The sequence below is a fragment of the Stegodyphus dumicola genome, chromosome X1 (assembly GCF_044657685.1).
Source record: "Stegodyphus dumicola isolate Sdum_Otavi_A_Nest chromosome X1, ASM4465768v1".
NCBI lineage: Eukaryota > Metazoa > Arthropoda > Arachnida > Araneae > Eresidae > Stegodyphus > Stegodyphus dumicola.
In genome coordinates this window covers 254,254,687-254,282,510 of record NC_140780.1, presented here as the reverse complement: position 1 = coordinate 254,282,510, position 27,824 = coordinate 254,254,687, and the positions used below count along the sequence as shown (strand labels likewise).

General features: G+C 32.8%; 1 protein-coding gene and 1 long non-coding RNA gene across 3 annotated transcripts in view; one reads left to right on the top strand and one right to left on the bottom strand.

The window, feature by feature from the left end:
- The window catches only part of LOC118188688 (putative inhibitor of apoptosis), an 82,748-nt gene extending 75,519 nt beyond the window's left edge, over positions 1 to 7,229 (top strand). For both annotated transcript variants that reach the window (XM_035359184.1, XM_035359185.2), the window contains one exon: positions 6,959 to 7,229. In XM_035359184.1, the coding sequence (XP_035215075.1) occupies positions 6,959 to 7,152 (194 nt within the window). In that variant the 3' untranslated portion in view covers positions 7,153 to 7,229. The remainder of the gene's footprint in view (positions 1 to 6,958) is intronic.
- Positions 7,230 to 14,894: 7,665 nt separating this feature from the next.
- LOC118188691 (uncharacterized) overlaps positions 14,895 to 27,824 on the bottom strand; it is a 120,709-nt gene continuing 107,779 nt past the window's right edge. Inside the window, exon 3 of the long non-coding RNA XR_004758151.2 lies at positions 14,895 to 15,204. This is a non-coding gene — a long non-coding RNA (uncharacterized LOC118188691). The remainder of the gene's footprint in view (positions 15,205 to 27,824) is intronic.

Here is a 27,824-nt window from a genome sequence, read left to right as displayed (position 1 = left end):
AAGTCCTAGTTCCGACAACAATTCCATCAAAAATTCCGAATTACTTAAACTAAAGTTAAAGATTTAGTATATATTCACTGTATGTTAATAAAGTAATCAGAGTGTAATAAAAATAGATTATAGAATTTACGCTGATGTAACTTTTTGTCTGACTGCACAACATGTAATGGAAGAGAAGGTTTGTAGAGATCTGTTTTTCACATGCCTCTAAAAGTAGATGTCATATTAATTTTGTCTCTTCAATGTCAAAAAACTTTCCTTTGAGAGGCAACTTTAGTTTTTGAGAAAGAAAAAAAAATCACAAGAAGACAAATTTGAAGAACATGCAGGACGATTGAATATACATAATTATTTTCCGAACACAAGCGGTTCTCCGACTGGTTATTGAATAATGAAAAGATGCATTGTCATGCAATACAAAACATTTGGAATACGTTTTCTGGCTGAATAACGTAAGATTAAAAGTCATCTGCTTAATTCACATCCATTTACAATTAAGACAACAATAACACGCCGAATAAATACTAATTCAGAAGTCAAACAACAAAAATCAGCGTTAATTTACAAAACTTTCACAGGACTAGTTTCGATGGTTTTACCGAACCATCATCTTCAGCTGCAAAACCGCAAATGAACAAGACAGGAAATAATGTTTAGATAAGATAAGAAAGCCTGGACAAGAATAAGCAAGTGGCGCCATCTGTTGGCGAAACCAGAACTAAAACATAATTTCTCTAAAAGCCGAAGGCAAATTTGGATTGGAATTAGGATCGTTAACTAGAACAGAAAGATTTTTATGAATGTGAAATGCCTCTAGAAAATCCAGTTCTCCAATGGAAGATGTTTTTTGAATAATTTTGGCAGCAGAAAAATTGAAAGTGTGATTTTCGGACCAACAATGTTGAGCAACAGAAGACTTCTGTGTTTCCTTTTTTCTAACATATGCCTCATGTTCTTTGACGCGAAATTTTAAGGCTCTCTTAGTTTGGCCAATGTAAATTAAACCGCACTGGCAAGGAATCCTATAAATACCCCAGGAATTCATATCCGGAATGGGGTCCTTGAGTATAGAAGTTGGAATTTTATTGATGGGAGAGTAAACAACCCGAAAGTTAAATTTCTGCAAAATATGTGCAACTTTATAGCTAATTGATGGAAAGAAGGGAATGACAACAGAATTTTTATAATCTCCTAAAATAAGAGTGTGGCTTTTAGTGTGTTGAGATGAGAATTTTTTAACTGCTTGATTAATAATGTTGGGTGAAAAGCCCCTGTCAATAGCTATTGCTTTTAAATAATTTAATCCCTAAAGATCCTTCACCTTCGGACTTATCCAAAATAAAAACTGCGATCAAATCTTCGCAAATCATTTCAAGCAACTTAAAACATTCGCTTATCCCATCTGTTGCGAATTGTGCCAGATTATATGCTCTTCCCAAAATTCATAAAAGTGGTATTCCTTTCCGCCCTATTGTATCAAATTTAGGTACTGCCTCGTATCCATTAGCTAAATATTTAGTTTCTAGATTTTCCACTCTATTAGACAATAACATTTACACCATAAAAAATTCAATAGAGTTTGTAAAAAAGGTTAAAAACATTTCTCCTCGTAATTTACTCATGGTTTCTTTTGATGTAAAATCATTGTTCACCAATGTCCCAGTGGAGGGTGCATTAAGATGTCTAGAAACCAGACTTCGCGAATTTCATTTCTCTTGCATCGAAATTGATGAGCTAATTTCTCTCACCCAACTCTGTTTGAAACAAACACATTTTGGTTTCCAAAACAAATATTACAAGCAAACTGAGGGATTAGCCATGGGAAGCCCCCTCAGTCCCATCCTGGCTGATATCTACATGCATTATTATGAATCAAAATTGTTTGAAACTTTAAACTTCCCGGCATGGTTCCGCTACGTAGACGATACTTTTACCCTGTTTGAAGGTAATAAAGATGATTTAAATAGAGTTCTTTCAACAATGAATTCTATTGATCCTGCTATTCAGTTCACTTTTGAACTTGAGACTTGCAATTCTCTTCCGTTTCTCGACATTCTGGTCACACGTAACACATCCAACTTCAGTACTACAGTTTACCGTAAACCTTCATCGGTTTGCCTTCCACCACACTTTAAATCATGTCATCCGACTAAACAAAAGTTAGCTTCATTTTATTCCTATGTTTTCCGTGCTCTTCAAGTTTGCTCCTCCAAACTAGCCCTTGATGAAGAACTAATTATTTAAAAGCAATAGCTATTGACAGGGGCTTTTCACCCAACATTATTAATCAAGCAGTTAAAAAATTCTCATCTCAACACACTAAAAGCCACACTCTTATTTTAGGAGATTATAAAAATTCTGTTGTCATTCCCTTCTTTCCATCAATTAGCTATAAAGTTGCACATATTTTGCAGAAATTTAACTTTCGGGTTGTTTACTCTCCCATCAATAAAATTCCAACTTCTATACTCAAGGACCCCATTCCGGATATGAATTCCTGGGGTATTTATAGGATTCCTTGCCAGTGCGGTTTAATTTACATTGGCCAAACTAAGAGAGCCTTAAAATTTCGCGTCAAAGAACATGAGGCATATGTTAGAAAAAAGGAAACACAGAAGTCTTCTGTTGCTCAACATTGTTGGTCCGAAAATCACACTTTCAATTTTTCTGCTGCCAAAATTATTCAAAAAACATCTTCCATTGGAGAACTGGATTTTCTAGAGGCATTTCACATTCATAAAAATCTTTCTGTTCTAGTTAACGATCCTAATTCCAATCCAAATTTGCCTTCGGCTTTTAGAGAAATTATGTTTTAGTTCTGGTTTCGCCAACAGATGGCGCCACTTGCTTATTCTTGTCCAGGCTTTCTTATCTTATCTAAACATTATTTCCTGTCTTGTTCATTTGCGGTTTTGCAGCTGAAGATGATGGTTCGGTAAAACCATCGAAACTAGTCCTGTGAAAGTTTTGTAAATTAACGCTGATTTTTGTTGTTTGACTTCTGAATTAGTATCCATTTACAAGTCAACTACTCGGGCAATTGCAGAATCGTTTTGATCCTGAGCTTGTAAGACAAACCTAATATCACTGGATTTAAACACTTCTTTAATCTTCCAAGAACGTTCCTTCTTTAGCTCATATTCCAAGAATATTAAGTGAATACAATTATTGCCAAAGAAATTGAATATTCATTTGCACTACGGCTTGGTAGTTTACTAACGAGTTAACAAAACTTAAATTCTGCTTTTTGTGTCAAAGAATACAACAATATTTTAAATATTTACAAATAAAATATTAAATTGGAGATTTAATTGGAGCCTCATCAGTTGCCTAGCATTTGAAAAAGAAAATATTGTTAAATACTAATTGTTTGCTGCTCAGTCTAACCCAGGCTGCATGGTTGGTTTTCGTAGATTTTTAGGTTCTCTTTACAAAGATTCTCTATGAAAGCATCTTAATCAAATAGCTCCCATGTTCTTTCTATGTTCAAATAACCAACTAACCTAGTTTAAGCGCGATTTCCAAGTGAAGTTACTAGTAAAATCCAAATACTCATTAAAAATCCTGTAGCTAGCCAATCGAGAGTAACATGAAAGATACGGAACCAATAATTGAAATGTTGTTACGGTCCGCTGTTTCTTAACTTAGATGGTCATTCCTTAATGAAATAGCCCACCAACAGCCAAGCGGTAAAGACGCTGAACACTGGTAGTTCGGTTCGAGTTTCGAATCCCGCGAACGGGCTGGCCGCATGAGCGGTTTCGTGGTTTTCCCCATGTGTAACGTGTATACGAGCCAGTTTCCCTTAGAAAGTCCTCCACGAAGGCATCCCTCCCTTTAGGCAGATAGCCCTCGTGTGCTTTGCCATAATTAAATAATCCAATTCAATCCTTAATTAAATATAATTGATTTGTAAATTCTACTAGAACTGACGGTAAGAATTGAAGTGGAAATAAGTAATATGGTGTGCAATCTTGATTAATATAAAATTTAAAATATTTGCATAGAAAAATGTTTGCATTCAGACAGAAAGTTTTTTGAAATATTTGCAATTACTTTATAAGAAGGATTTATTAATAACAGCAATAATTACTTATTATATTACTGATGATTAGGATTCAGTTCTTGACAATTACATTCTAAATTAGAATTTTAAGGATATAATGAAAATACGCTACGCACAAAAATACATTTTAGGAAAAAAATGAGTTGATTTTTTATGTTTTAAAACTTCTTAATTCATTTAGTAAACATCGTATCCTCGTTGTTTATTGAATCCAGAATGTTGGTGTCGTTTATATAATTATTCTTACTGGTCCACAGAATCTGCTGACTTATCCAGCCATTAAGTAGCTGCAGATCATTTCTACATAACCATTGAACTTCCATTAATTCAGTCTCTAGAGGGTTGTATGTTTATATCATAATTTGACTTTTATAAAAAATGATTATTCTAAATATTATGTTTCTATAAAAATATATTGTGCTTTAAAAATATGGATAATAGTATCAGCCGCTCTTTCAGCCACTTCAAAAGCAACAGTTTGTTTAGAAATAAATTATGCCATAAAATTCATAAAATTCAAATAAATATCAAACGAAAATTCTCAGTTTTAGACAATTCGATTTAAACGAAGTAAAGTAGCAGACGATAAAACGCCGAAGGTAAAAATTTACTCTTACAAAAACTTACTCTTAAATTTTTTTAAAAAAGAAAAGATACGAGAGAAATTAAAAAAAATAGTTAAAAATTTGAATAATATCATCTATAATTTAAAAAAATAGCCTTTCATATAGTATTAATAAATATTTATTACGCATCATTGAGGGAAAAAATGTCATATAATTAATTCTCCGTAAAATTTTACTTGAAGTTTAAGGTTAAAAATAGCTGTGTAGCATCTTTGATGACAATTGCTATCTGTTTTTGTTTTTATATCTTGGTTTCTGCTGTATTAAGCATAATAAACATGTTTTCTCACTCTGTTTGTGTTCTTCCCTTTTTGTGTTGTCACTACTGTGCCAGGAAAGCATTTCGGACCATGCATTGCTATGTAATTTTCCATCGTCTAAATGTACTTTCTATCTTCTGAGAGTTTGTAACCGATTTGAAAACACCATGTATATGTTAGTATGGCAGCTATGCATGCAACATTATATTATGAAATGAGGTTGATAAAAATGAAAATAAGTGCTATGTTAAAGGATTTATGCCATAAAAATTGAGTTATAAATTATTAATTAAAAATGAAGATAATTAATAAATAGTCTTGTCAACAGTGGAATTAAGTTTATAATAGATACAAAAGTATAACTGAATAACATATCAGTTAAGTACATGCTCTAAGTTAAAAATGAGAAATACATTATTAAATCATATCCCCCAAAAAATAATAAATACATAAGTAGAAAACTGTCAATCAAGGTATAAGAACCTGCACCCCTAGTTGATATTTACTCATGCTTGACTTGTATGAAAAGTAAAAGGCCAGTTACATAGTGTATTCAAATGTCTTTCTGCCTGCGTTGAAAAGTAGTCTTTCTGTGAGAAACCGAAAGGAACAAGTGAAAGTTAATTGTATTAATTTTTTTCCTATTTCTACCATAAATGTTCTGTATAAGTTTGCTTACGTTAGATAGAGTCTAATAGTTTTAATGACTGTTACTACAGGAGCATTATTATATTTACAGTATTAATAGTGTATGTTTTTTATTAGTCTTTCGAATCTCACAATTCTTGAGAAAGGTATGAGATTTGAAAAATTGAATCTTTAGGCTTTATATGTCATTTGAATCCTAACCTTAAAAGTTGTTAAATTTTTATCTCAAAATTTTAGAAAGTTAGTTTTAGGCTGTTGCAATTTCAACAGACCTTAAATCAATCATATCATTTTATGACAGCCCTAGCATTTTTTGGCAAGAAATTAGCATTCCATGTTTAGTGTTTGTTTCTGTTAACTCTTGAAATAATCCCTTCCTTTCTACATTTGCTTTGATTTAAAATAATTCTGGAAATTTTTTAAAAATTTGAACTGATCTCAAATATTTTTGATAAGTTTGGAGTTTGGATTCAGATTATGGCAAAGCACGTGGGGGCTATCTTTCTGAGGTAAGAGATGTCTTTGTTGAAGATTTTTTAAGGGAAACTGGCTCATTTTCATGTTACACACAAATAAAACAATGCAACCAGTCCATTCATGAGACTTTGAACCTGAGGTGAACTACCAGTGTTTCGGAATCTTCTGGTTCAGCTGCTAGCATGCTGTTGTATTGAGACAATTAACCCCAGGATTCAAGAATTTTAATTATTTACTAAATCCCATTTGCATTTTAAAAGATATGTATATTAACCCCCACCCAATTAAACATGTTTCAGATTCTGCTTTAATTAAAAGTTTTAATTTTAAATAAAAATTGTCTTCCTTTTTTCATTGTATGCTTTTATGAAGGGTTTAAGAGATTTGAGAACTTTTTAAGGTGCAGATTAAAGAAAATTTTAAATTTGTGCTATCTGTAATTATTGCCACATATGCACCATAGTGGTATTATTATCATCACAGGAAATAAGTCTCTTACAACACCAAAAAATTATTGGTCAGAATTATATACAAACTCAGCCCAGAGTTTTCAGAAACTTATCTCATTTGTAACTGAAGAAAATATACCTTATATTGAAAATTGTTCTCACTTTTATATGGTGTAGAGTTTTTGTCGCATAACATAAAGTATTATTTGCTGTCAGCAAATGCAAATATAATGCTTACCTTTTTAATTTTTCATTTTGGAAGTTGGAATACTGAGAACTAATTTGTGGTTTTATGTAATAATTTTTGGTGCTGTAAGAGACTTATTTCCTCTTTATCAAAATGTCTGATAAATTTGGAACATTGTAAAGCAAACTCATATAATTTGTTAGTTTTTTTAAATAATGAATTATATTACATGAATAATTTTGCAGGAATGTCACACGCGGGAGATGGATCTCTCTCTAATGACCAGTACCTCTGTAAAATATGCATGGATAAAGAAGTAGGTGTAGTGTTCCTGCCATGTGGACATCTTCTTGCCTGCATTTCATGTGCCCCATCTCTTAAATTGTGCCCAATGTGTCGAAAAGTTATAAAAGCTACAGTTAGAGCTTACTTACCCTAGATATTTGTAATTAAATATATCTATTTATTTTATTTTTGTAAATATCAAATTAACAGTAAAAAGCTATATGAAAGTTATGTTTTTTTCTTCTTTAAAAAAGAGTTGTCATGTAAGAAAGAGGACATGTGGAATAATAAATGTCAAAGGAACTGATAATGAAAAACCAGAATTGGCATAACATGAATAAATTTGCAGGACCGTAGTTTCAAACCTTAAATAGCTCTTTCCTATCCAGTTATAGGATTAAAACAAACAAGCAAAACATATGCTTGCACAAGAGCACAGCCAAAAATTTTCTAAAAGGTTCTAACAAATAAAACCAAGCCTTTTTCTTTCAAATTAAAACTGTACATACAAGGTGTCTCCCAAAAGTTATGAAATATATTTTTTAGGTGCTTCGGAGTACACCTTAGGTTTATCTGCTCTGAGCATTAGTGCATCAGGATTACTGATTTTGTGTATTCCCTGTTTTGAAACCACGTCGTATTGGATACTTTTGAACGATGTTGGATGATCAAGTTTTGCACAAAAAATTATAAAAAAAAAAAAAAAAAAAACTTCAGGAACTCTTGAACTGTTTAAACAAGCATACAGGGGGTCTGCTGATTTTTATGTGTAAATTACAAGATGGGTGAAGTCAGGGCTCGTAGCAGTCCTTACAAGTGCTTATAAGTCCTTATATTTGAAAATAAAATATAAAAGCCCTTATAGGTGCTTACTTTTTCTCTAAAACATTTAATTTTTTGTTTTTAGTGCTTTTTTTTTAACGAACAGACGTTTTTTCCCAGTACTTTTCCGTTTCACCGGCGCAAATCTTGTCAAGCAGATTTTATTGCCGAGAACATACAGTATACACATAAAAAATGTTAGTTTTAAGAATTCTTTTATTTTAAAGGCATAAACATTTTAATATCGTTTAAAATTTTATAAAAAAACCAATAAATAAAGACCATAAATTTGTAAAAAGACATTAATGTAAGAATTTACTATGCTTTCATGGTTCAACATCCTGATTCACCGGTTCATATCACGTGACCCTAAGTGCTCATCTTGAGTAAACTATGCTATAAAAAAGTCTAATTCTCTTAGTAATTATCTACATTAATTTCAAGTTAAATCTTAATTTGGAATGCAAGAATTATTTCAATTCGTACGAATAGCTTACTCAGAAATTGTGTAAAACTGTAGTGCTTTACTTCGCTAATGCATTCTCATTAGAATTGATGAATTTAACCCTTGACTTTGCCTTTTCTATCTATATTTTCGACTTCGGGTGAGCAGTGTGATTGCATCCTAATTGACTTAATTACCGCGAATGGCCTTAGAGTATAAAATTGAACTACCTGATAAAAAGTCTATGTAATTGTATGCTAGTATTGAAAGAAACAATCAATCGGATAAGAAATGGATGCGATTTGTTTTGGAAATGATGCGTAAAAGGTTACCTGCGAGGATGTTCCGTTTGGCATCAGTTGTACCATTATTGGCGACTTTATCATCTGTGCTGACAAAACGGAAAAGTACCTAAACAACTTTTCTTCCTTATATGGAATATCAGAGGGTGAATCATTTATAATAATATATTTGCAGTAACTGCTGAAGTATAGATAAACTTCAAAAATGGCCCAAGTGTGTTTTAACACAGATTAGTTTTCTAAGGGATAATATTCGGAATGGCATTAATACAGTAAAAATAATCAAATAGTTTTTTTGCCAGTGCATTATACAGTACTGAAGTTGGGGTTTTTCCCCTTTCTCCGCAAAATCTCGAATATTGAAACCATTACAGTTCGCAGCAAAGCATGCAATGGACTTTTTTTGGGGGGGGGTCACTTTCCACCCTGGATTGAATAGGACTAAAAGTTTTGCGGTCTATCAACCCAAGCAAAGAATGATTCTGTTCCGGAAATTGAACGCAATCTATTCAAAATTAGAATGAAAAACACCCCAGATTGGTAAATCTCTTTATTAATCAATATGAATATGGTAGGCAACGTGTCCTGCTCAATGATAAATATACCACATGGGTGCATGACGGAGCAAAGGGGCATTTTCCTTTATTTAGTTATTTATTTATTTAGTCAGTTATTTCCTTTATTTAGTCAGTTATTTATTCTCTGAATACTGGCAGCTGTTGATTTCGATTGCGTAATATCACGTGCTGTGGAAGAATTAAGGTGCACGTATTGTTATTTAATAGAGATAAAAGAGTTTTACTGTACTTGCTAAGCAGATTATTTTCGAGTTCCATTGGGCTATTTTTTTATATGATGCACATATCAAAATGTCTAAAGCATTAGTTAGCCGAAAAATCTAAAGAACGGCTACAATCCCCCCCTTCTTCCTATTTTGCCAGTTATACTCGACTATTCGGAATTTTCAGATATTCAGTTTCCGAGTATCCCGGTTAGTTAAGATTTACTGTTAAAGGATGACTGCATGAAACAATTTCCCGTCTTCTGATTTCAGAAAAGTTCTTTTTTTTTTTTACTTATTTTTACTTAAATTACTTTGCTTGCAATATCTGTTAAGGGAAAACTGTTATACAATGAAAATTTAAAAAATGTTCAGAATTTTGATTTAAGTTAAAATATTTAAATATTAATAGGTGCCAAGCAAATATAATAAATATGGCTTATTATTTATTTTTTCTATTTTGAACTGAAATTTCATTATTAAAATCTTGTAATATAGTTTAGTTCTACATAGTTTTTTTTTCTCTCATGGTAAACTAGTTCTGTAAATTGAACTGTTATTTAAAATTAAAAAAAAAAAAAAAAAAAAAAGAATGTAATTTTTTTCCATTGTTGAGTAATGCTCATTCTCTCTTAATAAATACTGTATTTCTCATAATTTAAATTCCAAGCCTAATTTTTCTTTTAATGTTATGCAGTTGTGTATAATGTAATTAGACAGGTGCTAATTTGTTTTCTTAAATTGTGCTTAAAAAGTGCTTATAGGTGCTTATTTTTTTAACTAAAATGTGGCTATGAACTCTGTGAAGTTGAACCATTAACCACGCAAAAGAGCTGCATTCATTTGTCTCGAAAACTGTGACACTGTTAGTTATTTTAGAATGCACTCGTGTTACAAAGTATGCGTGAGGTCAGACTACACCCACGGAGCAACAAAGACACACTGAAACTCGCAGCACAAAAGTGCTGCATTGCGGTTTTCGAGACAAATGAACACAGCGCTTTTGCACCGTGTAGCAGTCAAACGGTTAAGGGGTCCAGGAAGGGCTGGACAGTGACCTCACTCTGGACAGCCACCAACAAGCCAAACTGATGAAAAGGTGACTCATGTGTATGAGTTGTTGAATGCTGGCCATCAGATGAGTCTTCAACTGTTACCTGACATTCTGAACTTTCCAAAAATCATTGTGCATCACATTGTTACTGATGTTACCGTTGAAGAACTGAACATGTGAAACCTGTGCGCTAAGCTGGTCCCCAAATTGTTGAGGGACAAGCAAAAGGCCAATCGAGTTTTGATCAGGAGTGAACTGAAAGAACGTGTAGAAATTGAACTATATTATTAGAACAACCTTATTACTGGTGATGAAATGTGAACATCTCAATATGACCCAAAGACAAAATGCCAAATGGTATATCCCAGCATTCCTGAAACAGAAGAAGGCGAGGATGAGCAAATCTGAACTGAAGACAATGTTGATTGTCTTTTTTGTTTGCAAGAGTACCTAAATCTAGTATCTCAAGGACAGATTGATATTGCTGTCAACTACATGAGTGTTCAGGAAAGTTTGCAGAAAGGGGTCATACTGATGGAAAAAGACATCCCATGGCTTCTCCATTACAACATGTGCCCAGCCACACATCTCTGTGTGCCCATGAGTTCCTGCTGAAGGATAACGTGGGAACACTACCACAGCCACCCTACAGTCTTGATCTCATTCCAACTGACTTCTTTTCATTCCTCCAAATCAAGATAGTACACAAAGGATGCTGTTTTGATGGCATTGATGCTATCCAAGCATCTGTGACAAATTTAAAGGAGTTTCCCATCAAGGCCTTTAAGGGGTTGTACTTGGTAGAGTTGGAGGAAAGAACATGTGTATGCTCATGGACAGTATTTGAAGAATATTAACCCTTTGTACAGGTCTTGTTAATAAATCTTTTTTAAACAATATATTTCAGGACTTTTGGAACGCACTGTAGTTTATATCAGCAGCACAGTACATTACATTTTATTGAGTAATTTAAAATGAGTATGCATACAGTATAGGAATTTATATGTATTTTTAATAGTACTTCATTGATACTGTATTTGGTGGTACATATAATTCATGTGATCCCACAAAATTAATTTGTATACTTAATTGAAAATTTTTATAAACCATTTGTATGATTATTTTAACTTCTAATGCCACATACTAGACCTTCAACAGTGAGGTTTTTTTTTTTTTTTTTTAAGTTTAAAGAAAATACTGATATCTGATTAATATTATTAAGGATAAATGATGCATTCCATTGTATTCAGCAGTTTAAAAGCATTATACATTGTAGAGCTGTTAGATTTTTTTCAAAGCGTAGATTCAAGCTGTGGATTTTCTGATATTAGTGGGTTATGCTACTAGTTGCAATTGAGAGTGTGCTGAGAGAGAAGGCAAAAATTCTGTGTTCTTCCGTACTTTGAGGAGAGTGAGACCTAGTCATCCTAACTAAGCATTAACTAACTATGGTGGCAAATAATCATTCACCTAATTTTAGTTGCACATCACTGTGCAGCTACTAGAATTTTTCAAACCTAGGAAAATGGAAAATAAGGTTTCCCTCTTCAGGATTTGAATCACGGGTTTTCGATTGGTAGTTGGAAGTGCTATCAGTTTAACCTGAAGAGCATACATGAGCAGAAGAAGATGATTCCTTGTAATATCTTCTTTATGTTTTTATTAATAGAAATTGATCGATAAAACTTTTAATAGATTTAATTTGTGTTTTTTAATGTACTTAAATGATAAATTTTATAAACATCTTCCATTACTGTAATGAATAATTAAATATTTAAGTTATATATTACTTAATATCTAATTATAAATAATAATACAGTACAAAGTCCGTAATCCGGACGTTAATTACTCGAAATGATCTATAATCCGGACCTCAAAGCCACAAACTTTTTTTTGTATGCTGTACGCATGCACGTTTAATGTTTATTCTACAGACGGCGAAATCTGTAGTATGGTTCTAGATCCAGAAAATACCACTTCCGATAGTGGAGAAAGTGACAGAGAGGTTATTGAAAATGAAAAAATTTCGATTGACAAGTTGGTCGGTATGCTCGACATAGTTATTACAGGACTTGAACAGTGGAACTTTGTAACTGAACAAGAAATTGTCTGTTTATAGAATTAAAGAGAAAGTATTAGCACAAAAAAGGAATCAACTTAAGCAACTTACATTGAAAGAAATGTTTAATAAAGTAAACAAATATTAAGCTTTTTTTTTTTTTTTTTGGTAAATTTTGATACCCTTTAGATCATAATTGCTCTTTATTTCATAAATTACGGTTTCATATTTTTAACTGTATAATTTCTGCATGTCATCATACCAGATTTAAATTGATGATCTATAATTCGGAAAAATCTCTAATCCGGAATCGCCGAAGTCCCAACGAGTCCGGATTATGGACTTTGTACTGTAATAAGTAATATTTTAGACTCAGTACAAAATAGTCGCTTCCATACTACCTGACAATGAGATTTTTAAGTTTAAAGCAAATGCAGGTATTGATTTATATAATTGTTAAGAAAAAAGATATCTTACCGTAGGTCTTCTCATCTATCAAAGCTGCTTCAAGAAACACACAAGTCTGCATGTGCACAGGTAAAGTGAAAATTATTATTTTTATCATGTTCACAGTCCACTTATGTTAATGTGTTCTATTATGATGAAGAAAAAAGGCTATTTTTTTGTTCAGTATTCAATGAAGCATGATGTTTTAATTGCAAATTGAGACTGAAATTTAAAGTTGTTGTTTGGTGAGATATGTGTTATTTTGAATGATTATTTGTGACTGGCTGTTTAAAAGAAACTGCTTATCAAAAGAAACTGGTGATATGCATGCAGATATAAATTATTATGGTTCTGGAGGTAATAAATGAAAAGCTATGTGTTTTCTTTGAATTATAAGAGAATCAATGGCAGAATTTTCCCATGAAATGGATTTATGCATCCCCACTGTTCCATAACATTGTTTAAGCAACTGTAATATGTCTATAGATCATCCCCAAAATATAATAACATTTGGAATTTTATACATGGAAACTGACAATTCTAAAGTTTGCACAAATACTAAAAATTTGATGCCATGGGAAGATTTAAGTAGAAATAGCATTTGAAGTAATGCTTAAAAATGTTGAAATTCATCGAAATGCTAAATTTTGAAGGAGTCATGTGACCTAGCAAAATAAGAATTCGAAGTAGCATCGTGAGGCACTGTTAACATTGTCTAAAGCATTTTAATATTTATATCTCTAAAAGTGTGTTTTCAATGGCAGGACAAATGTACCATATTATTTTAGCTTAATTCTGACCATAAGGCTGATTAAAGAGAGTGCTAAACACTGGTATCTTGTCCCAGTTTGGTTCGTAGTGAAAAGCTGGCTTTAATTGTTTTCTTCGTGTATAATGTAAATGAGCTATCCCCCCCTTAGAAAGTTCTACATATCATTCCTCTGCTGTTAGGCAGATACCCTTCGTATACTTTGGCATAATCTGTTAATCAATAAATCAGATTACTTTCAGCTGTTAGACTGAAAAAAGATAATGCTGAAGTTTAAAAGCAGCTTAAAGTTTGTGATGTTATTGTTCTCTCGGTGAATAAAGTTGCTGTAGTTTCTTAAAGAAGTGGACTCATAAAAGAATTTTTAAATTCTACAGCAGGCTAAACGCGAACAGAATACTTTAATAAGCAAATATTGTGAGACTTTATGATTAAAACTGTATCTTCTGTTCTAGGCTAAGAAAAAAATTGACAAGAATGTGTATGTGAATTAATTTGCTATTGAAGAAAATATTTCGTATAAAGTTTTCCCACTACAACGCTGCGGGCATGCTTTTATCCGTTGTTAAATTAATATAAAGTTTTTTCTGTTATCTCCTTGAATGAATTATTAATTTTCCATTATAAGGGGTTTCCCTTCATTAATATCACATGGATTTGTGAAAAAGCTCAAATAAATGCAGTAAATATTGAGATGAAGCATGTTTTTATGTGGATATCAACAAACAAAGACTTTGTTAAGAAAGTTCAGTTGTGAAAAATACAGCAGCTTCTTAATTTTAACTTAAAAGTTCCTGTTTTATTTCATCAATAGTTTTTACCTTAACTGTGTAGACAGCGTTAAACAAAGATGGCTACAGGCTTTATTTCCATGAATATAAATCTTGGGCATGTACCCCCAGGGCAGCCTTATTAAGGACCCCCAGGACACTTAATTTACATCAATAATATTTATAATATAATGAAGATAATGCATATTTAATTTGTGAAAACACATACAGCAGAAAGAAGCTTCAAAGCTTCTAATCACAGTGTTTTGCAGTGTTGACTATCTGAAAATCTACATGTAATTTCACTATGAACTATCTTTCTTAATAATGGGTAAAATGCCTTAAATTATTTAATATGGGTTATGCTAATGATGATTGCAGATAATATTTAATTCTTTTCAAAGCAGAAAATTATCTTTCACTATTGTAATTACGACAAACAATGCTTAAATAAAAATCATGAAGCTTAAGAATGGACACTCAGTTTATTGTTTTTCAGTTTGCATCAGCTTTTGATAGAATCTTATCAATATTTAATTTATATATTAAAATGCAAAAATTTTTCAGTAAATCTTTTTTAAAAAATTGGGTATTTGTTACATAAGATGCATTCCTGATGGTTGAATTTCTACCGTCTTGATTCCATGCTACTTGATTTGCTTACATTCGAAGATTTTTCCTCAGAGTGATCTTGCATTTTTGGAATACCTTGGGAGACATCGCAGAAGGCTAATTTTTAAGTAGGAATACATCTGTGCTGTAAAATGTTAATAGTACAACAGAAAATTAAATTCTGCATTTTTTGAGTAATTTTTCAGAATGAATAAAAATTCTTGTATTTAGAAATGCAATCATGCAATCATTAAGCTTTAAAATTTTACTGGAAGTGTTATTTGGTTAAGGAATGTAATAATATTTTTGTTTAATTTTGATAAAGTTTGAAATTAAATAAAGATTTTTTTATCGAAAGTTGAAAAAAAAAAATACAAGGCACTGTAATTTAAGCATTGTGGAATCAATGGCCTTATAGCTTGCTATAGCCCATTGGGTAAGTGGAACCCGTGTATCTTTAATTACAAAGATTCTCAAAATGGATAAAGACAATTTGTACATTTTGATTTGGAAGGGGCTACCCTGAATAAAAAATTTAGTTTTTTATATGATCTCTGTTGATTAAAATCTAGAAGATATTTGTGAGTGAAATATTCATTGTGCTGTAATATATGAAATGCAGAAAGTTTCATAAAATTAACGTGAAACATTTAGAGAAATATGTGCAGTAAATAGTTTTATGGAACAAGCTACAGAGATCATAGCAACTGCTGTTGTATCCATTGTGGAAATATTTATTCCCAGAAAGTTTATTTGCTTATTTTAATGTGGCAAATCGCACGAGGGCTGTCTACTTAAAGAAAAGGGTATTTCCATTTTGGACATTTTAAGAGAAACTAGGTCATATTTACATTACATTTAGCGAAACCTATAAAAGCATAAATGCAACCAATTCTTTTTCCTGGATCTGAACCCACTTCAAATCTCAAGTGTTCAAAGGTTTCATCACACCACCATTGATGGACTTTATTCTCGGAATAAGTGGTGTCTATTTTCTAGTTATTCTCTGAAAGTGATATAAAAAAAATCTCAAATTTTTGATGGGTAGTAGGTATTGAAATTGGACTTCTTTTTTTTTTTTTTTTTTTTTTTTTTTTTTTTTTTTTTTCTATGGGACCATATAAACATTAAGTATTTTATTTATGAAAACGGTCTCATTCCCATTGCTTAAATGGTCTTTATAAAGCATTCTACCGGTTTTTTCTAACTGGAAGAATAGGTTTAGGATCAACATTTAAGGCTGTTCAACTTTTTTCAAACAGCCTGAATAACAGATATTCATGTTTGTTAAAGGGTCTTTTATCATGCATCACATTTGATGCAAAATATGTATTTTCGTGTTCCCTTTCAAACCCTTTTCCAATATTTAAGAATTGTTATAAATTCGATGACAAACTTTATAGCTATTTTTGAAGACTAGAGACTTTTTAGAAATTTTATATCTATTTTAATAATGTTTGTAGAAATGATCAATTTGAATCTCTTTTGAACCAATAATATTTATGTAAAGTTTTCAGGACCCTTCAAATATTCCTCAAGATAGTTTTTATTAACTGAAATAGTTGAAAAAATAATGCTATACTGTATATCCTCGCAGATTTTTCATGCTTCGTTTTTCACTAATTTAAAACTGAAATGCCAAAAATATGCGAATTTATATCGAAGCTAGAATAAAACCTGCTGATTTTATTCTTGCCAGGTATTTTGATTAGCAGAAGTCCTGATTTTATAAGGCTGAGACAGTTTCAATATTTTTAATGTTCTGAAAATTTTTTAATTTAAATAAGTAGCTTGTAAGTAGTCTATTAGTTTTTCTAGGTGTGAGTACGCTAAAAATAAAACGAAATTAACGACTGCTTACTGATAACTATAAGAATCTAACAAACAATTAAAAACTAGTTAGTTAACGCTGCTATTAACAGTATTAAATTAAAAATATTAATGAAATCCTAAGTCTCGTATTCTGATGCATTTCTGCCCTGCTGGAAGCTGTGAATTAACAACTATAGTCATTTTCAATAGCTTCCCTTGGTAACATGTTAATTAGAACCATTCTTAGCATCGAAAATTGGGTTTTCTTAAAAAATCCTGGTTAAAGACGCCTAAAATATTAATAATAATTTATGGTTTTCTTAAACTCTTCTCAATTACTACCGAAATGAAATTCCGCATCTTTCTATTCTATTCATACCGTTTTCAAATTCGGCATCTATGTTTTACCTCTAAGCGTCACTTTGTGGTCACCGCCAGCCATCCACTCGGCATAAAAATATTGGAAATCTGTAAAGTGGCTATGAATTTGAAGTTAAGCCTCCGTTAATCATAGCCCATATGTCACCTCGGTCTGGCTAAGTGTAAGTATCCTTTCGGAAACTTTCTTCTTATATCTTTTTCGGTTTACCTTCTTCAATTATCCATTTAGATTGACTCGGCGTAGTGTGTTCGTTCGGTTTCAAGCAAATAAATTTTTACTTCTAAAGTACTGCCATCTGACGGCGGATTGTTTTATAAACAATATGCGAGATGATTAAGTTTTAAAAACTGCTTGTTTTCCAAGCTGCCTGTAGTGTCCCTACCAGTGGCGTAGCGAGGGGCAAGGGGGTATATGACGCCCCGGGCGCCGCTCGCAAAGGGGCGCCAAATGGTCTCCAAACAAGATTTTCTGGAGAATTTCAGTTTTTATTTTGATCGATTTCTGGAAAATATATTTAAAATTAATAATTATTGTAATATAATTAATTATTTATTTTCTTGGTTTATCTGATAAAATTGTGTAATAAAATGTTTGCAGTACATCAACCAAATATCTCCGCATACAAAACGTTCTTTCTGACTACTTTATTTCTCTAAAATAGAGATATATTTTTAGTTTTTTTTAAACGAAATGCGCATATGGCTCCCGCTTTTTATTTTAAAACGAAAACACGACCTTGTTCCGAATTTCTCAAACATCCAGTTTCCAGAAACGATTCCTTAGTCTGGAAATGACATTTTGAAAACTCCTGACACTTCCGCTATAATGGATTTCGTTTGACTCTACTGTAAACTACTGATGGCCTTCCTGACTACCGATTCAACTAAGTCATCTCTTCGAGACATCGTATATTCCAGTGTTTCTCAGCCTTTTTTTTTTTTTTCTCGCGAACCAAAAGAAAGGTCCAAAAGAATTTGACGAACCCCCTATGCAGTCGTTAATGACAGGTTAAAAAAAAGCAATAAAATTTGATAGATTAATCGTGAAACATTAAAATAAAACATTAATAAGACTGAAATGATGGTTATAAAAGTTGAAAACAAGATAAATTTAACAAGCTGGTTCTTATGTTTTACATTTGGAGAAACTCTTAATGGGATATTTGTGGCTGTTCGATAGAACAAAGCAATTCAAAGTTAGGCTCAATATCTGACAATTTCAGTCTTATATCAGGTTCTGCATTTAACTTGCTTCTGTATTTATCTTTCAGATAAGTATATGTTGAAAATCCTTTCTCGCATAGATATGTTGTGCAAAATGGTAATAGAACTTCAATGGCGTTTTTTGACAGAACAGGATATTCATTTTGTATACTGAGCCAGAAGTCAATTAAAGATTGTGTGTGTGTATAATTATGGCAAAGCCTCGAGGGCTATCTGCCTAAGGGGAGGGATGCCTTCGTGGAGGACTTTCTAAGGGAAACTGGCTCGTATACACGTTACACATGGGGAAAACCACGAAAACGCCCATGCAGCCAGCCCGTTCGCGGGATTCGAACCTCGGACCGAACTACCAGTGTTCAGCGACTTTACCGCTCGGCCGCTGGTGGGCCCAATTAAAGATTGATCTTTAAAAATTGTTTCTAGAGAACTGTCACAAGATAACTCTATGAGTTTTTCTTTTTCCAGTATATTTAGAGAGGTTTCTGAACTTACATTTCCTTGAAATGGATTACGTACCCAGTTGTTTGAGATGGATATATTGAATCTGTTGGGAAAATAGTCATCGAAAGTTAATCGAAGATAGTTCAGATGTTCACATATACTCCTTTTAATGTTTTCATCAAGTTGAATTGAATTTTCTGATAAAAAAGTGCTGACAGAATCGAAACATCCATACTCATTCATCTGCAGGCATTGAATTCAAAAATTGATCTTTTTCAACGTAGCCTCAGTTCTATCATGTGCACTGAAAATGGTGACACCCTCGCCTTGTAAAGACATATTTAATTCATTCAGTTTACAAAAAATGTCAGTTAAATACGCAAGCTTTTGCAGCCAAAGAACATTGGATATACAAGAAGACAAATGAAACAGATGATCAATAAAAAATGCTTGAACTTCAGACTTCAATTTAAACAAACGCGTCAAAACTTTACTACGGGAAAGCCATCTAACTTCTGTGTGAAGTAGTAAAGAAACGTGGAAACTTCCAAAATCCTCATAAAGCGTACGGAATAGACGACAATTTGTAGCACGCGATTTTATAAAGTTCACAATTTTCACAGCATCACTTAAAGTAGTAGATAACTCTGCAGGAATACGCTTACATACTAAAGCTTGTCTATGAACACAACAATGAGTCCATTGAATTTACTCGTTGATCTTCTTCACCCGTGCCACAAAAACAGAGAATTTTCCTGTCATTGATTTTGCACCATCTGTACACACACCCACACAATAAGACCAGCGTATTCCATTCTTTTCAAAATACTCATTGATCATATCGAAAATCGCTTCTCCAGTTGTGTAGGTTTTCAAAGGTTTTGCAAATAGTACATCTTCTTGAACAATATTCGTAAAAAGATACCTAACGTAGACAAGCAAGACTGCGGCATTTGTTACATCCGTCGATTCGTCAAGTTGAATTGCAAAATAATCCAATTTGATTCTCTTTAGAAGTTCGTTCTCCACATAATTAGCCAAGTCATTAATTCTACGCGACACCGTGTTGTTTGATAAGGGAACTAGCTCAATTTTCTTTGCTGCCTTTTCCCCAAGCATACATTTGGCGATATCTTTCGCACATGGTCCAGTTAAATTTTCTGCTATTGTGTGCGCTTGTCCAGATCTTGCAGTTCTATAACTTACTCGAAATGATGCTTCAAGGGCCATTTTACTATCTTCGTTTGAAGTCAAGAAAGAAGAAAGGCGGCTACACTTTTTGATATCTGCTAATTTTCTTTTTAAATATTCAAGAGGTTTATCTTTGTGTGTCGGATGTTTTGTTTCAATATGTCTACGAAGAAGTGATGGCTTTAAACTGCCGTTGGCAAGAACTTCGTTACATATAACGCAAAGCGGTTTAGGTTCCGACTCATCCCCAGTAAAATCAAAACCCAATTGTAGATAGTCGCTTTCATATTTTCGCTTTTTCCCTTTTCTATCATCATTTCCTTTGTGTTTCGTCTGGTGAAACGGTACCTCACTACAGTTTTCAGTACTATCATCTCGATTATGATGTCTCGTTTCTAAACGACACGTTTTTAACCATCAATCCATAATAAAAATAAGCTATAATAATAATTAAATTAATAATTATTAAATCATTTACACGAGAACTTGACAGTCACAGTATCACTATCACTCAAGCTTTACTAGTGCTAAGCCTATGTATGAACGTCGACAGAGAAGCAAAATAGACAGTTAATACAACACTACTCTCTCAGTTTCCGGTTGTGAACAAGTATCTAATTCTAAAATCTGTAGTAAACTGGCGTAATTTGATATTTATTTCCAATTGTATTATAAAAAAAATATTACATAGAAGGGAAAACTGCTGCAATGATTTTAAATATAAAGCAGAACATGATACTAATCACATTGATAAAATGTTTTAAATATAAATAAATGTTTGTAATAAAAAGAGAATAGTATTTGATTACTTGTGTGTATATGGCAAAGCCTCGAGGGCTATCTGCCTAAGGGGAGGGATGTCTTCGTGGAGGACCTTTCTAAGGGAAACTGGCTCGTATACACGTTACACATGAGGAAAACCACGAAAACGTCCATGCAGCCATGCCCGTTCGGGGGATTCGAACCTCGGACCGACTACCAGTGTTCAGCGACTTTACCGCTCGGCCGCTGGTGGACCTTTGATTACTTGAATAAGAGGAATAAATTATAATGTATAAAATTGTTTATATAATTTGATATTGATGAAGCAATTTTGAAAAACAAATAAGGAAAAAGAAATGAAAAATATTGAAATTTATTATAGATTTCTTAACAAACAGACAGCGAACAATCTGTTTTACAGTGGGTGTGTTCTTTAATTTTTTTTTTCTTTTGATTTTAATGGCGTTTTAAAAAATCCGCCATTACGATATTATTTTCGCGAACCCCCGTTTGGGAATCACTGTATATTCACTGCTACAGAGCATTCAATGCGTGTCAGTTGTTTTTAATTTCCTACTACAAAGGAATGCTGCAGGTCGCTCCTTATCTAATACGCATAGTTTTCGACGTAACAGACTAAGTTTGCATATTTTGTAAAGGTTATAATTTTCCTTTATAATCTCTTCTATTTCTTTTTGTTAAAATGGTTGTCTAGTACATGGTTATTTCATACCGAACTCACAATATCCCCTAATTGTTTTGAGCAGTGAATGTGACAGCAAGCTATTACTCCGCCATAGAAAAGAAATTGAACCTAAAACTCCATTACAGATCTATGGAGAAAATGTTTTTCCAAACCTAAGAGTCGCACTTCAAATACTTCTTACTATTTCATTATCAAATGCTAACTATGTACTTTCGTTCAGCAAATTAAAATAAATTTTGACTATTTACAATCAACGGTGGGACAAGATCCCCTAAGTCATCTAGCATTTTTAAATGTGGAAAAAGAAAAATTTGAAATGATCGACTTTGATGAAGTAATTGATAAATTTCCTTCATCTAAGGCAAGAAAAATGTATACATAGTAATTTATTGTATTAATATATTATAATATTATATTATTATTAATAAATATATCTACATATGTGTAATGTATATTAAACTTTTAATTGTTTAAAAATTGTACTTTTTAAATAACAATTGTATAAATATGTAAAATAAATAATACCTTTTTAACTAATTCCAGATCATCGTATGTTTGATTTTTAAGCCTACACGGATTCATTTCCGAATCCAGTGCTAGTGTAGTTAGGTAGTGACTATTCTTAACAAGTTTTAGAGTATTTCTATGGCAGATTCAGCATTTTATTACTATTTGCATTATTTTCTTATTACGAATATATTCTATACATTATATTACTGTGTTTTTTTGGGGGGGAGTGCTCCAAAAAGGTATTTTGCCCCGGGCGCCAGTTATACTCGCTACGCCACTGGTCCTTACTTATTTAATAGCGTACCATCTATAATCAAGAGAATCCCCGAAATTTAAAAAAAAAAAAAAAAATGCTTTAAAGTTAATCATGACTACTTTTATAAAATATATTTGACCGCACTGTTAATTTGAATTTAAAGCCTAAATATATGAAATAATTTACGTCACTGGGTTATCTGAAACTGTGATGTTATGTGAATGACAATACGATATGATTACAGTAATTCAGACTAAGTTTTCAGTATCAGAATGGCTCAACGGCAAAAACAGAACATCGGCACCCTTCTCAATAAAAAACAAAGGCTATAAAATAATGGAGAGAAACCGTCTGCATAAAACGAGATACAGCTTAGTAAATAAAGCTATTGGTTTATTTCTGAAATAAAACTTCAATTCCATTCTGAAGGGCTCTTTTGCTTTTTTTGCCCTGCAAAATCATTGATTGCATTATAGAATTTCATTTCATTACTCCAGTTTCTTTTCTGTGTGTAGTACAGTAAGATTCCTTACGCAAAACGCATTGATATGTAGGTCTTTGATGCTTCTTCATCGATCTGTATTTAGGAAAACAGAACAAGTAACACTTATAACAATTGTAAGAAAATTTGTAGTAGTGTGATAATATTTGGAGCTGCGTTCTGGGCAGGGATGGATGGGTTTGGTCTAACCAGCGCGGGCAGCTTTGGGTGGAAAAAAGAAAGAGAGCTGACGCCTTTTATTTAAGTTAGTAATTCTTCTCTAAGGCGCAAGAGTTCCATGGCATAAAGGCACAAAGATGACGTCACTATTACGAAGTTCAGTATCGTGGCAGCGCCGGAATTAGCATTTTCCCTAGGTGGGGCAAAAACGTAAAACTGCCGCCCTCACCCATCTTCCTTAAAGTTTCTCTAACAAATTTTAATTTTTTAAATAAACATAGAAATAAGTACGGTTTGAGATAAAATATAAAATCTATTTTTTAGTAAGAAATTCTTTATATGCCATTTTTTGTTATAAAAGAAATGTACATAATAAATGGTTTAGTTTCTTTACTTACGGCAAAGCATAAGAGGAAAGATGCCTTCACTAAGGACTTTCTAAGAGTAATTGGCTCTTATGCAAAGTACGCATGAGCGAACGACGGAAACGCCCATGCAGCCAGCTAATTCGCCGGGATTCTAACCCCCGACCGAACTACTAGTATTCAGAATTTACCGCTCAGCCGCTAGTAGCCCGACACACATACCAAAAGTTACATAATTTAAAACCCTTCTAAATAATCAATGCACTAAACTAATCAAATTTACATTTTCCTGAAATGAGCATTTTTTTTTTTTTTTTTTCAATATTTGCAACAATAATTACTCATACTAATAAATGATACTAATAGAAAACGATTCAGTACTAAAGACTCAGCACAGTACAAAAATGGGAATCACACATTACTAAATAATAAAAAATTTTATTTAAATAAATATAAGCAAATCACAAATCACTAATGCAATGGATTGAATAATTTTATACCGATTTCTCTTATACTAATAGTAACTTTAACCTAGCACATTAAAAATTCATTTCGCAATAACGCCTTTATGTAGCCTACTCAAGAACTCTACACAGCCCTATAACATAATAATATTTACGTATTCACACAAAAGACTATTTTTGCACTGTAATAATCTAATTTATATTTTCTCTGAAAGCGCAATTTTGCAATATTTGCAACGATAAATAGCCAAATTAATAGAAAATGATTCAGTACTAAATAGTAAAGCAGTTCAGAAGAGTACAAAAAATAGAAATGACACATTACTAAATGATATCTTAAAAAAAATTATCACGAATTGCGATATTTGAAACAATAACTAGCCAAACTAATGGAAAACGATTCAGTAGCAGTTCCCCATAGTACAAAAAATAGAAATGACACATTACTAATTACTATCTTAAACAAATATATACAAGTTATCACGAATGAAATGGATTCAATAATTAACACACAAATTTCTCTAAATTAACAGGAATTTTAACCTGGCACTTTAAAATTTAATTTCACTATAACGCCTTTATATAGGCTACTCAAGAACTCTACTATCGTCCTCACACAGCCCGATAACGTAATAAATACTTACATATTCACACAAAAGACTACTTTTGCATTGTAATAATCAAATTTAGATTTTCTCTAAAATAGGCAGTTTTGTAATATTTGCAATAATACCTAGCCAAATTAATGGAAAAGAATCCATACTAAAGACTAAAGAAGTTCAGCATAGTACGAAAAATAGAAATGGCACATTACTAATAATAGCTTAAACGAATATATACATGTTATAAATCACTAATGAAATGGATAATTAAATTCCTTTTTATCAATAACATGCTTAAATAAGTAAGTGCTAACGTTCAATCATATATGTAGTCGTAAATGAAAATAATATGTAGTTACAGCGTTCTTAAAATATTACGGGATTAAAATTTTACTTTGCGAGCCTTTTGTTCTGCGGATAAGTCTATGGCATCGTCATAATTAATTTGATGTGCTGTTTGATTTTCGATTGCGAGACCTGATAAACGCTCCTGGCTCATCAATGATCGCAGATAGTTTTTTTTTTAATAAGTTTTAGCAACCAACCATCTCACACCAACCATCTCGTCTGACTGCTTCCTTTTAAGTAAACCCGCAGCGCAATACAAATATTGTAAAAGACATCCTGCAAATCATAGGTGTAGATCTGTTGCAAGAGATTGAAAATGCTGGCCTTTTTTATGTTGCCAAATAACATTGGGACTTGTTCTTTAAAAACGGCAAGTTCCTGGCAGAATTCAAATGCGTTTAGATCTCGCTCATATTTTCGTGCAAGATCTGCTCCATTCTTTTGCAGTTCTTCAGTTAACATATTCAATATTTCACGACCATTGAGAAGAACGAAATTTGAATTTAGTGTAGTAGAGCTGTTTACCTTCGTTTTAATTTCTGCTAAGATTCGATGAAATACCATTTTTATTGCATTAGAAAATAGCTGAACAGGATGAAGTGTTCGTGATTCGTCCTCTCACAATTTATCAAATTGCCTTTTGCGCTATAGAATTCGTTTACTTGTCTGAATAGGTTCAACTTCAGTTTTTTTCGGCTACTGTTTTAAACTCTTCTATCCAACATTCCATAGGAATTTCTCTCATTTTTTCCAAAGTTTTGGTCAGACCTTCCATTAATGCGACGGAAGGCGTAAGAATAATATCTTTTTTTTTTTTTTTTTTTTTTTTTAATTTCAATATTTATTCGATTGATTTCTCGAAGAATATTAGCCCAAATTGTCAGGTTGATAATAAATTCAAAATTCTTTACAACATATAGCAGATGTTCTGCTTCGTACTTTGATTCCGCAGTAAGAGAAAGATTTTTAATTTCTTTCAAGGATTTTACTACTTCTGGTAAATTCGTTAGAAGGGCTTTCAAAGCTACATATTTTGCCAACCATCTCGTCTGGCTGCTTCCTTTTAAGTTGGTTTTTGTGCACTTTTTCAAAATATCCCATCGAATAGTGGATCCGACGAAAAAGCTAAATATCTTCTGGATAATTCCAAATAGGTTACCTGCTTCGGGGCACGATGAGGCAGAATGCACACCGACAAGATTCAAAGAATGAGCCAAACATGGCACAAATTCGGCCAGCTTATTCATTTCTGTAATCCTGGCTTGTAATCCTTTATAAGTACCGACTATATTAGATCCGTTATCGTAAGATTGACCACGACATTGTCCAGTATCCAAACCATCAAGTGTCAGTTTTTCCTGAAATCCGTTGAGAAATACATTCTCCTGTCTTTAAACCAACTTCTATGAAAAAGCTTCTTTTATTTCACGCACATCACCATATATTTTTACGTATCGAATCACCTGGCTCATTTGTTCCGTATGCGACACATCTGAGTGCAATCGAACATTATTGTATAATGCAGGGTTGGCCAAACTTCATGTCACTAAGAGCCGCACGTTTGAATTCAGGAATGTTCGAGAGCCGCATCTAGATTCTCTAAAAGTCACATGTTCATATTTATATCATTATAGAAGTAGTGGAGGAGGTTTTAAATAGAAAGAAATCCCTGATAACTTTGTAGAAAGAGTCTAAACTAATTAATTACTTCTTTTTGGACACTGAATAGTTTTAGTTTACCATATTTCATACATATATTTTATATGCACGAGCCTCACAAATTGCCTGCGAGATCCATATCAGGCTCGCGAGCCGCACTTTGGCCACCCCTGGTATAATATTTGGCTTCTTTGATATCGTTTAAAATGTTATTGCGAACTGTTTTCGCCATTATATCAATAATTTCATTTTGAATTGTCTTTGATAAATATGATATTTGCCTCTTTTTTAGGTGTTCTAACTGGTACTTAAGAGTTGAGTTATGTTTCGCTAGTAGAGTAGTAGTAGTAGTAGTAGCAGGGGAAAACCTACTAAGGCAGGTCAGAAGGTTTTTACTGATATGTTTAAATTTATTAAGGAACTTGTGTACATTTTTAAAGGTTTTTCATTTGCCAATATTATTAGAAAAATTACAGATAAGATGCCGGAGCTTCAAGCTGCAGATGACACTATTGATAAGATGTTTATCTTTTTCAAATATTCGAAAATATTTTTGGTTCTAAATGTGATGCTTAATGTATAGTATTGCAAACAATTGTATCAACATCATTGCATGGGACGCAAACGGTTTATCTTGTAAGATTAATGAATTGCGTGATTTTATAAATGAGCACAGCCCAGATCTATTCCTCCTACAGGAACACACACTTGGCCCTTCAAACCCAATTTATGTTGCAAATTACTGTGTATACAGATCGAACAGAGATATAACTGCTGACAGGAGAGGAGGTGGCACAGCTCTCCTTGTTAAACGCTGCATTCCTCACTATCAAATAACAATTCCACAGCTTTCAACCATTGAAGCTACACTTATTTCTATCACAACAAACACAAACACAACATACACGTTTGTCTCCACTTACATACCACCATCAAAACTCCGTACAGCTGTTGAGGCTAATCTCAACACATTACTCACACTTGGCACACACATAATCTTAGGTGGAGACCTGAACGCTAGACACCGAGCGTGAAACTGCTATAATTCTAGCACAACTGGCAATGTTATATTCAATTTGGCCCATAGGGTCCCTTTCCAGATAGCAGCTCCAAGTACCCCAACACGGTATACTACTAGATCCACCGGTATCTTAGACTTCTCCTCAGAAACACTAGTGTTCCGCCGGATGTTTCTATGTTGGACGAATTATCTTTTGACCACAATCCGGCCCGTTTGGTACTGGATATCAGTAGTTATACTACACCAGTCAAAAGAGCCTTTAAAACTGCTTGGCAATATTATGCCAAAGCTCTAAACAACATCCAGTACACTATCCCAACGATACACTCAGGCAATGACATTAATAGTTTAATGAAGGAGTG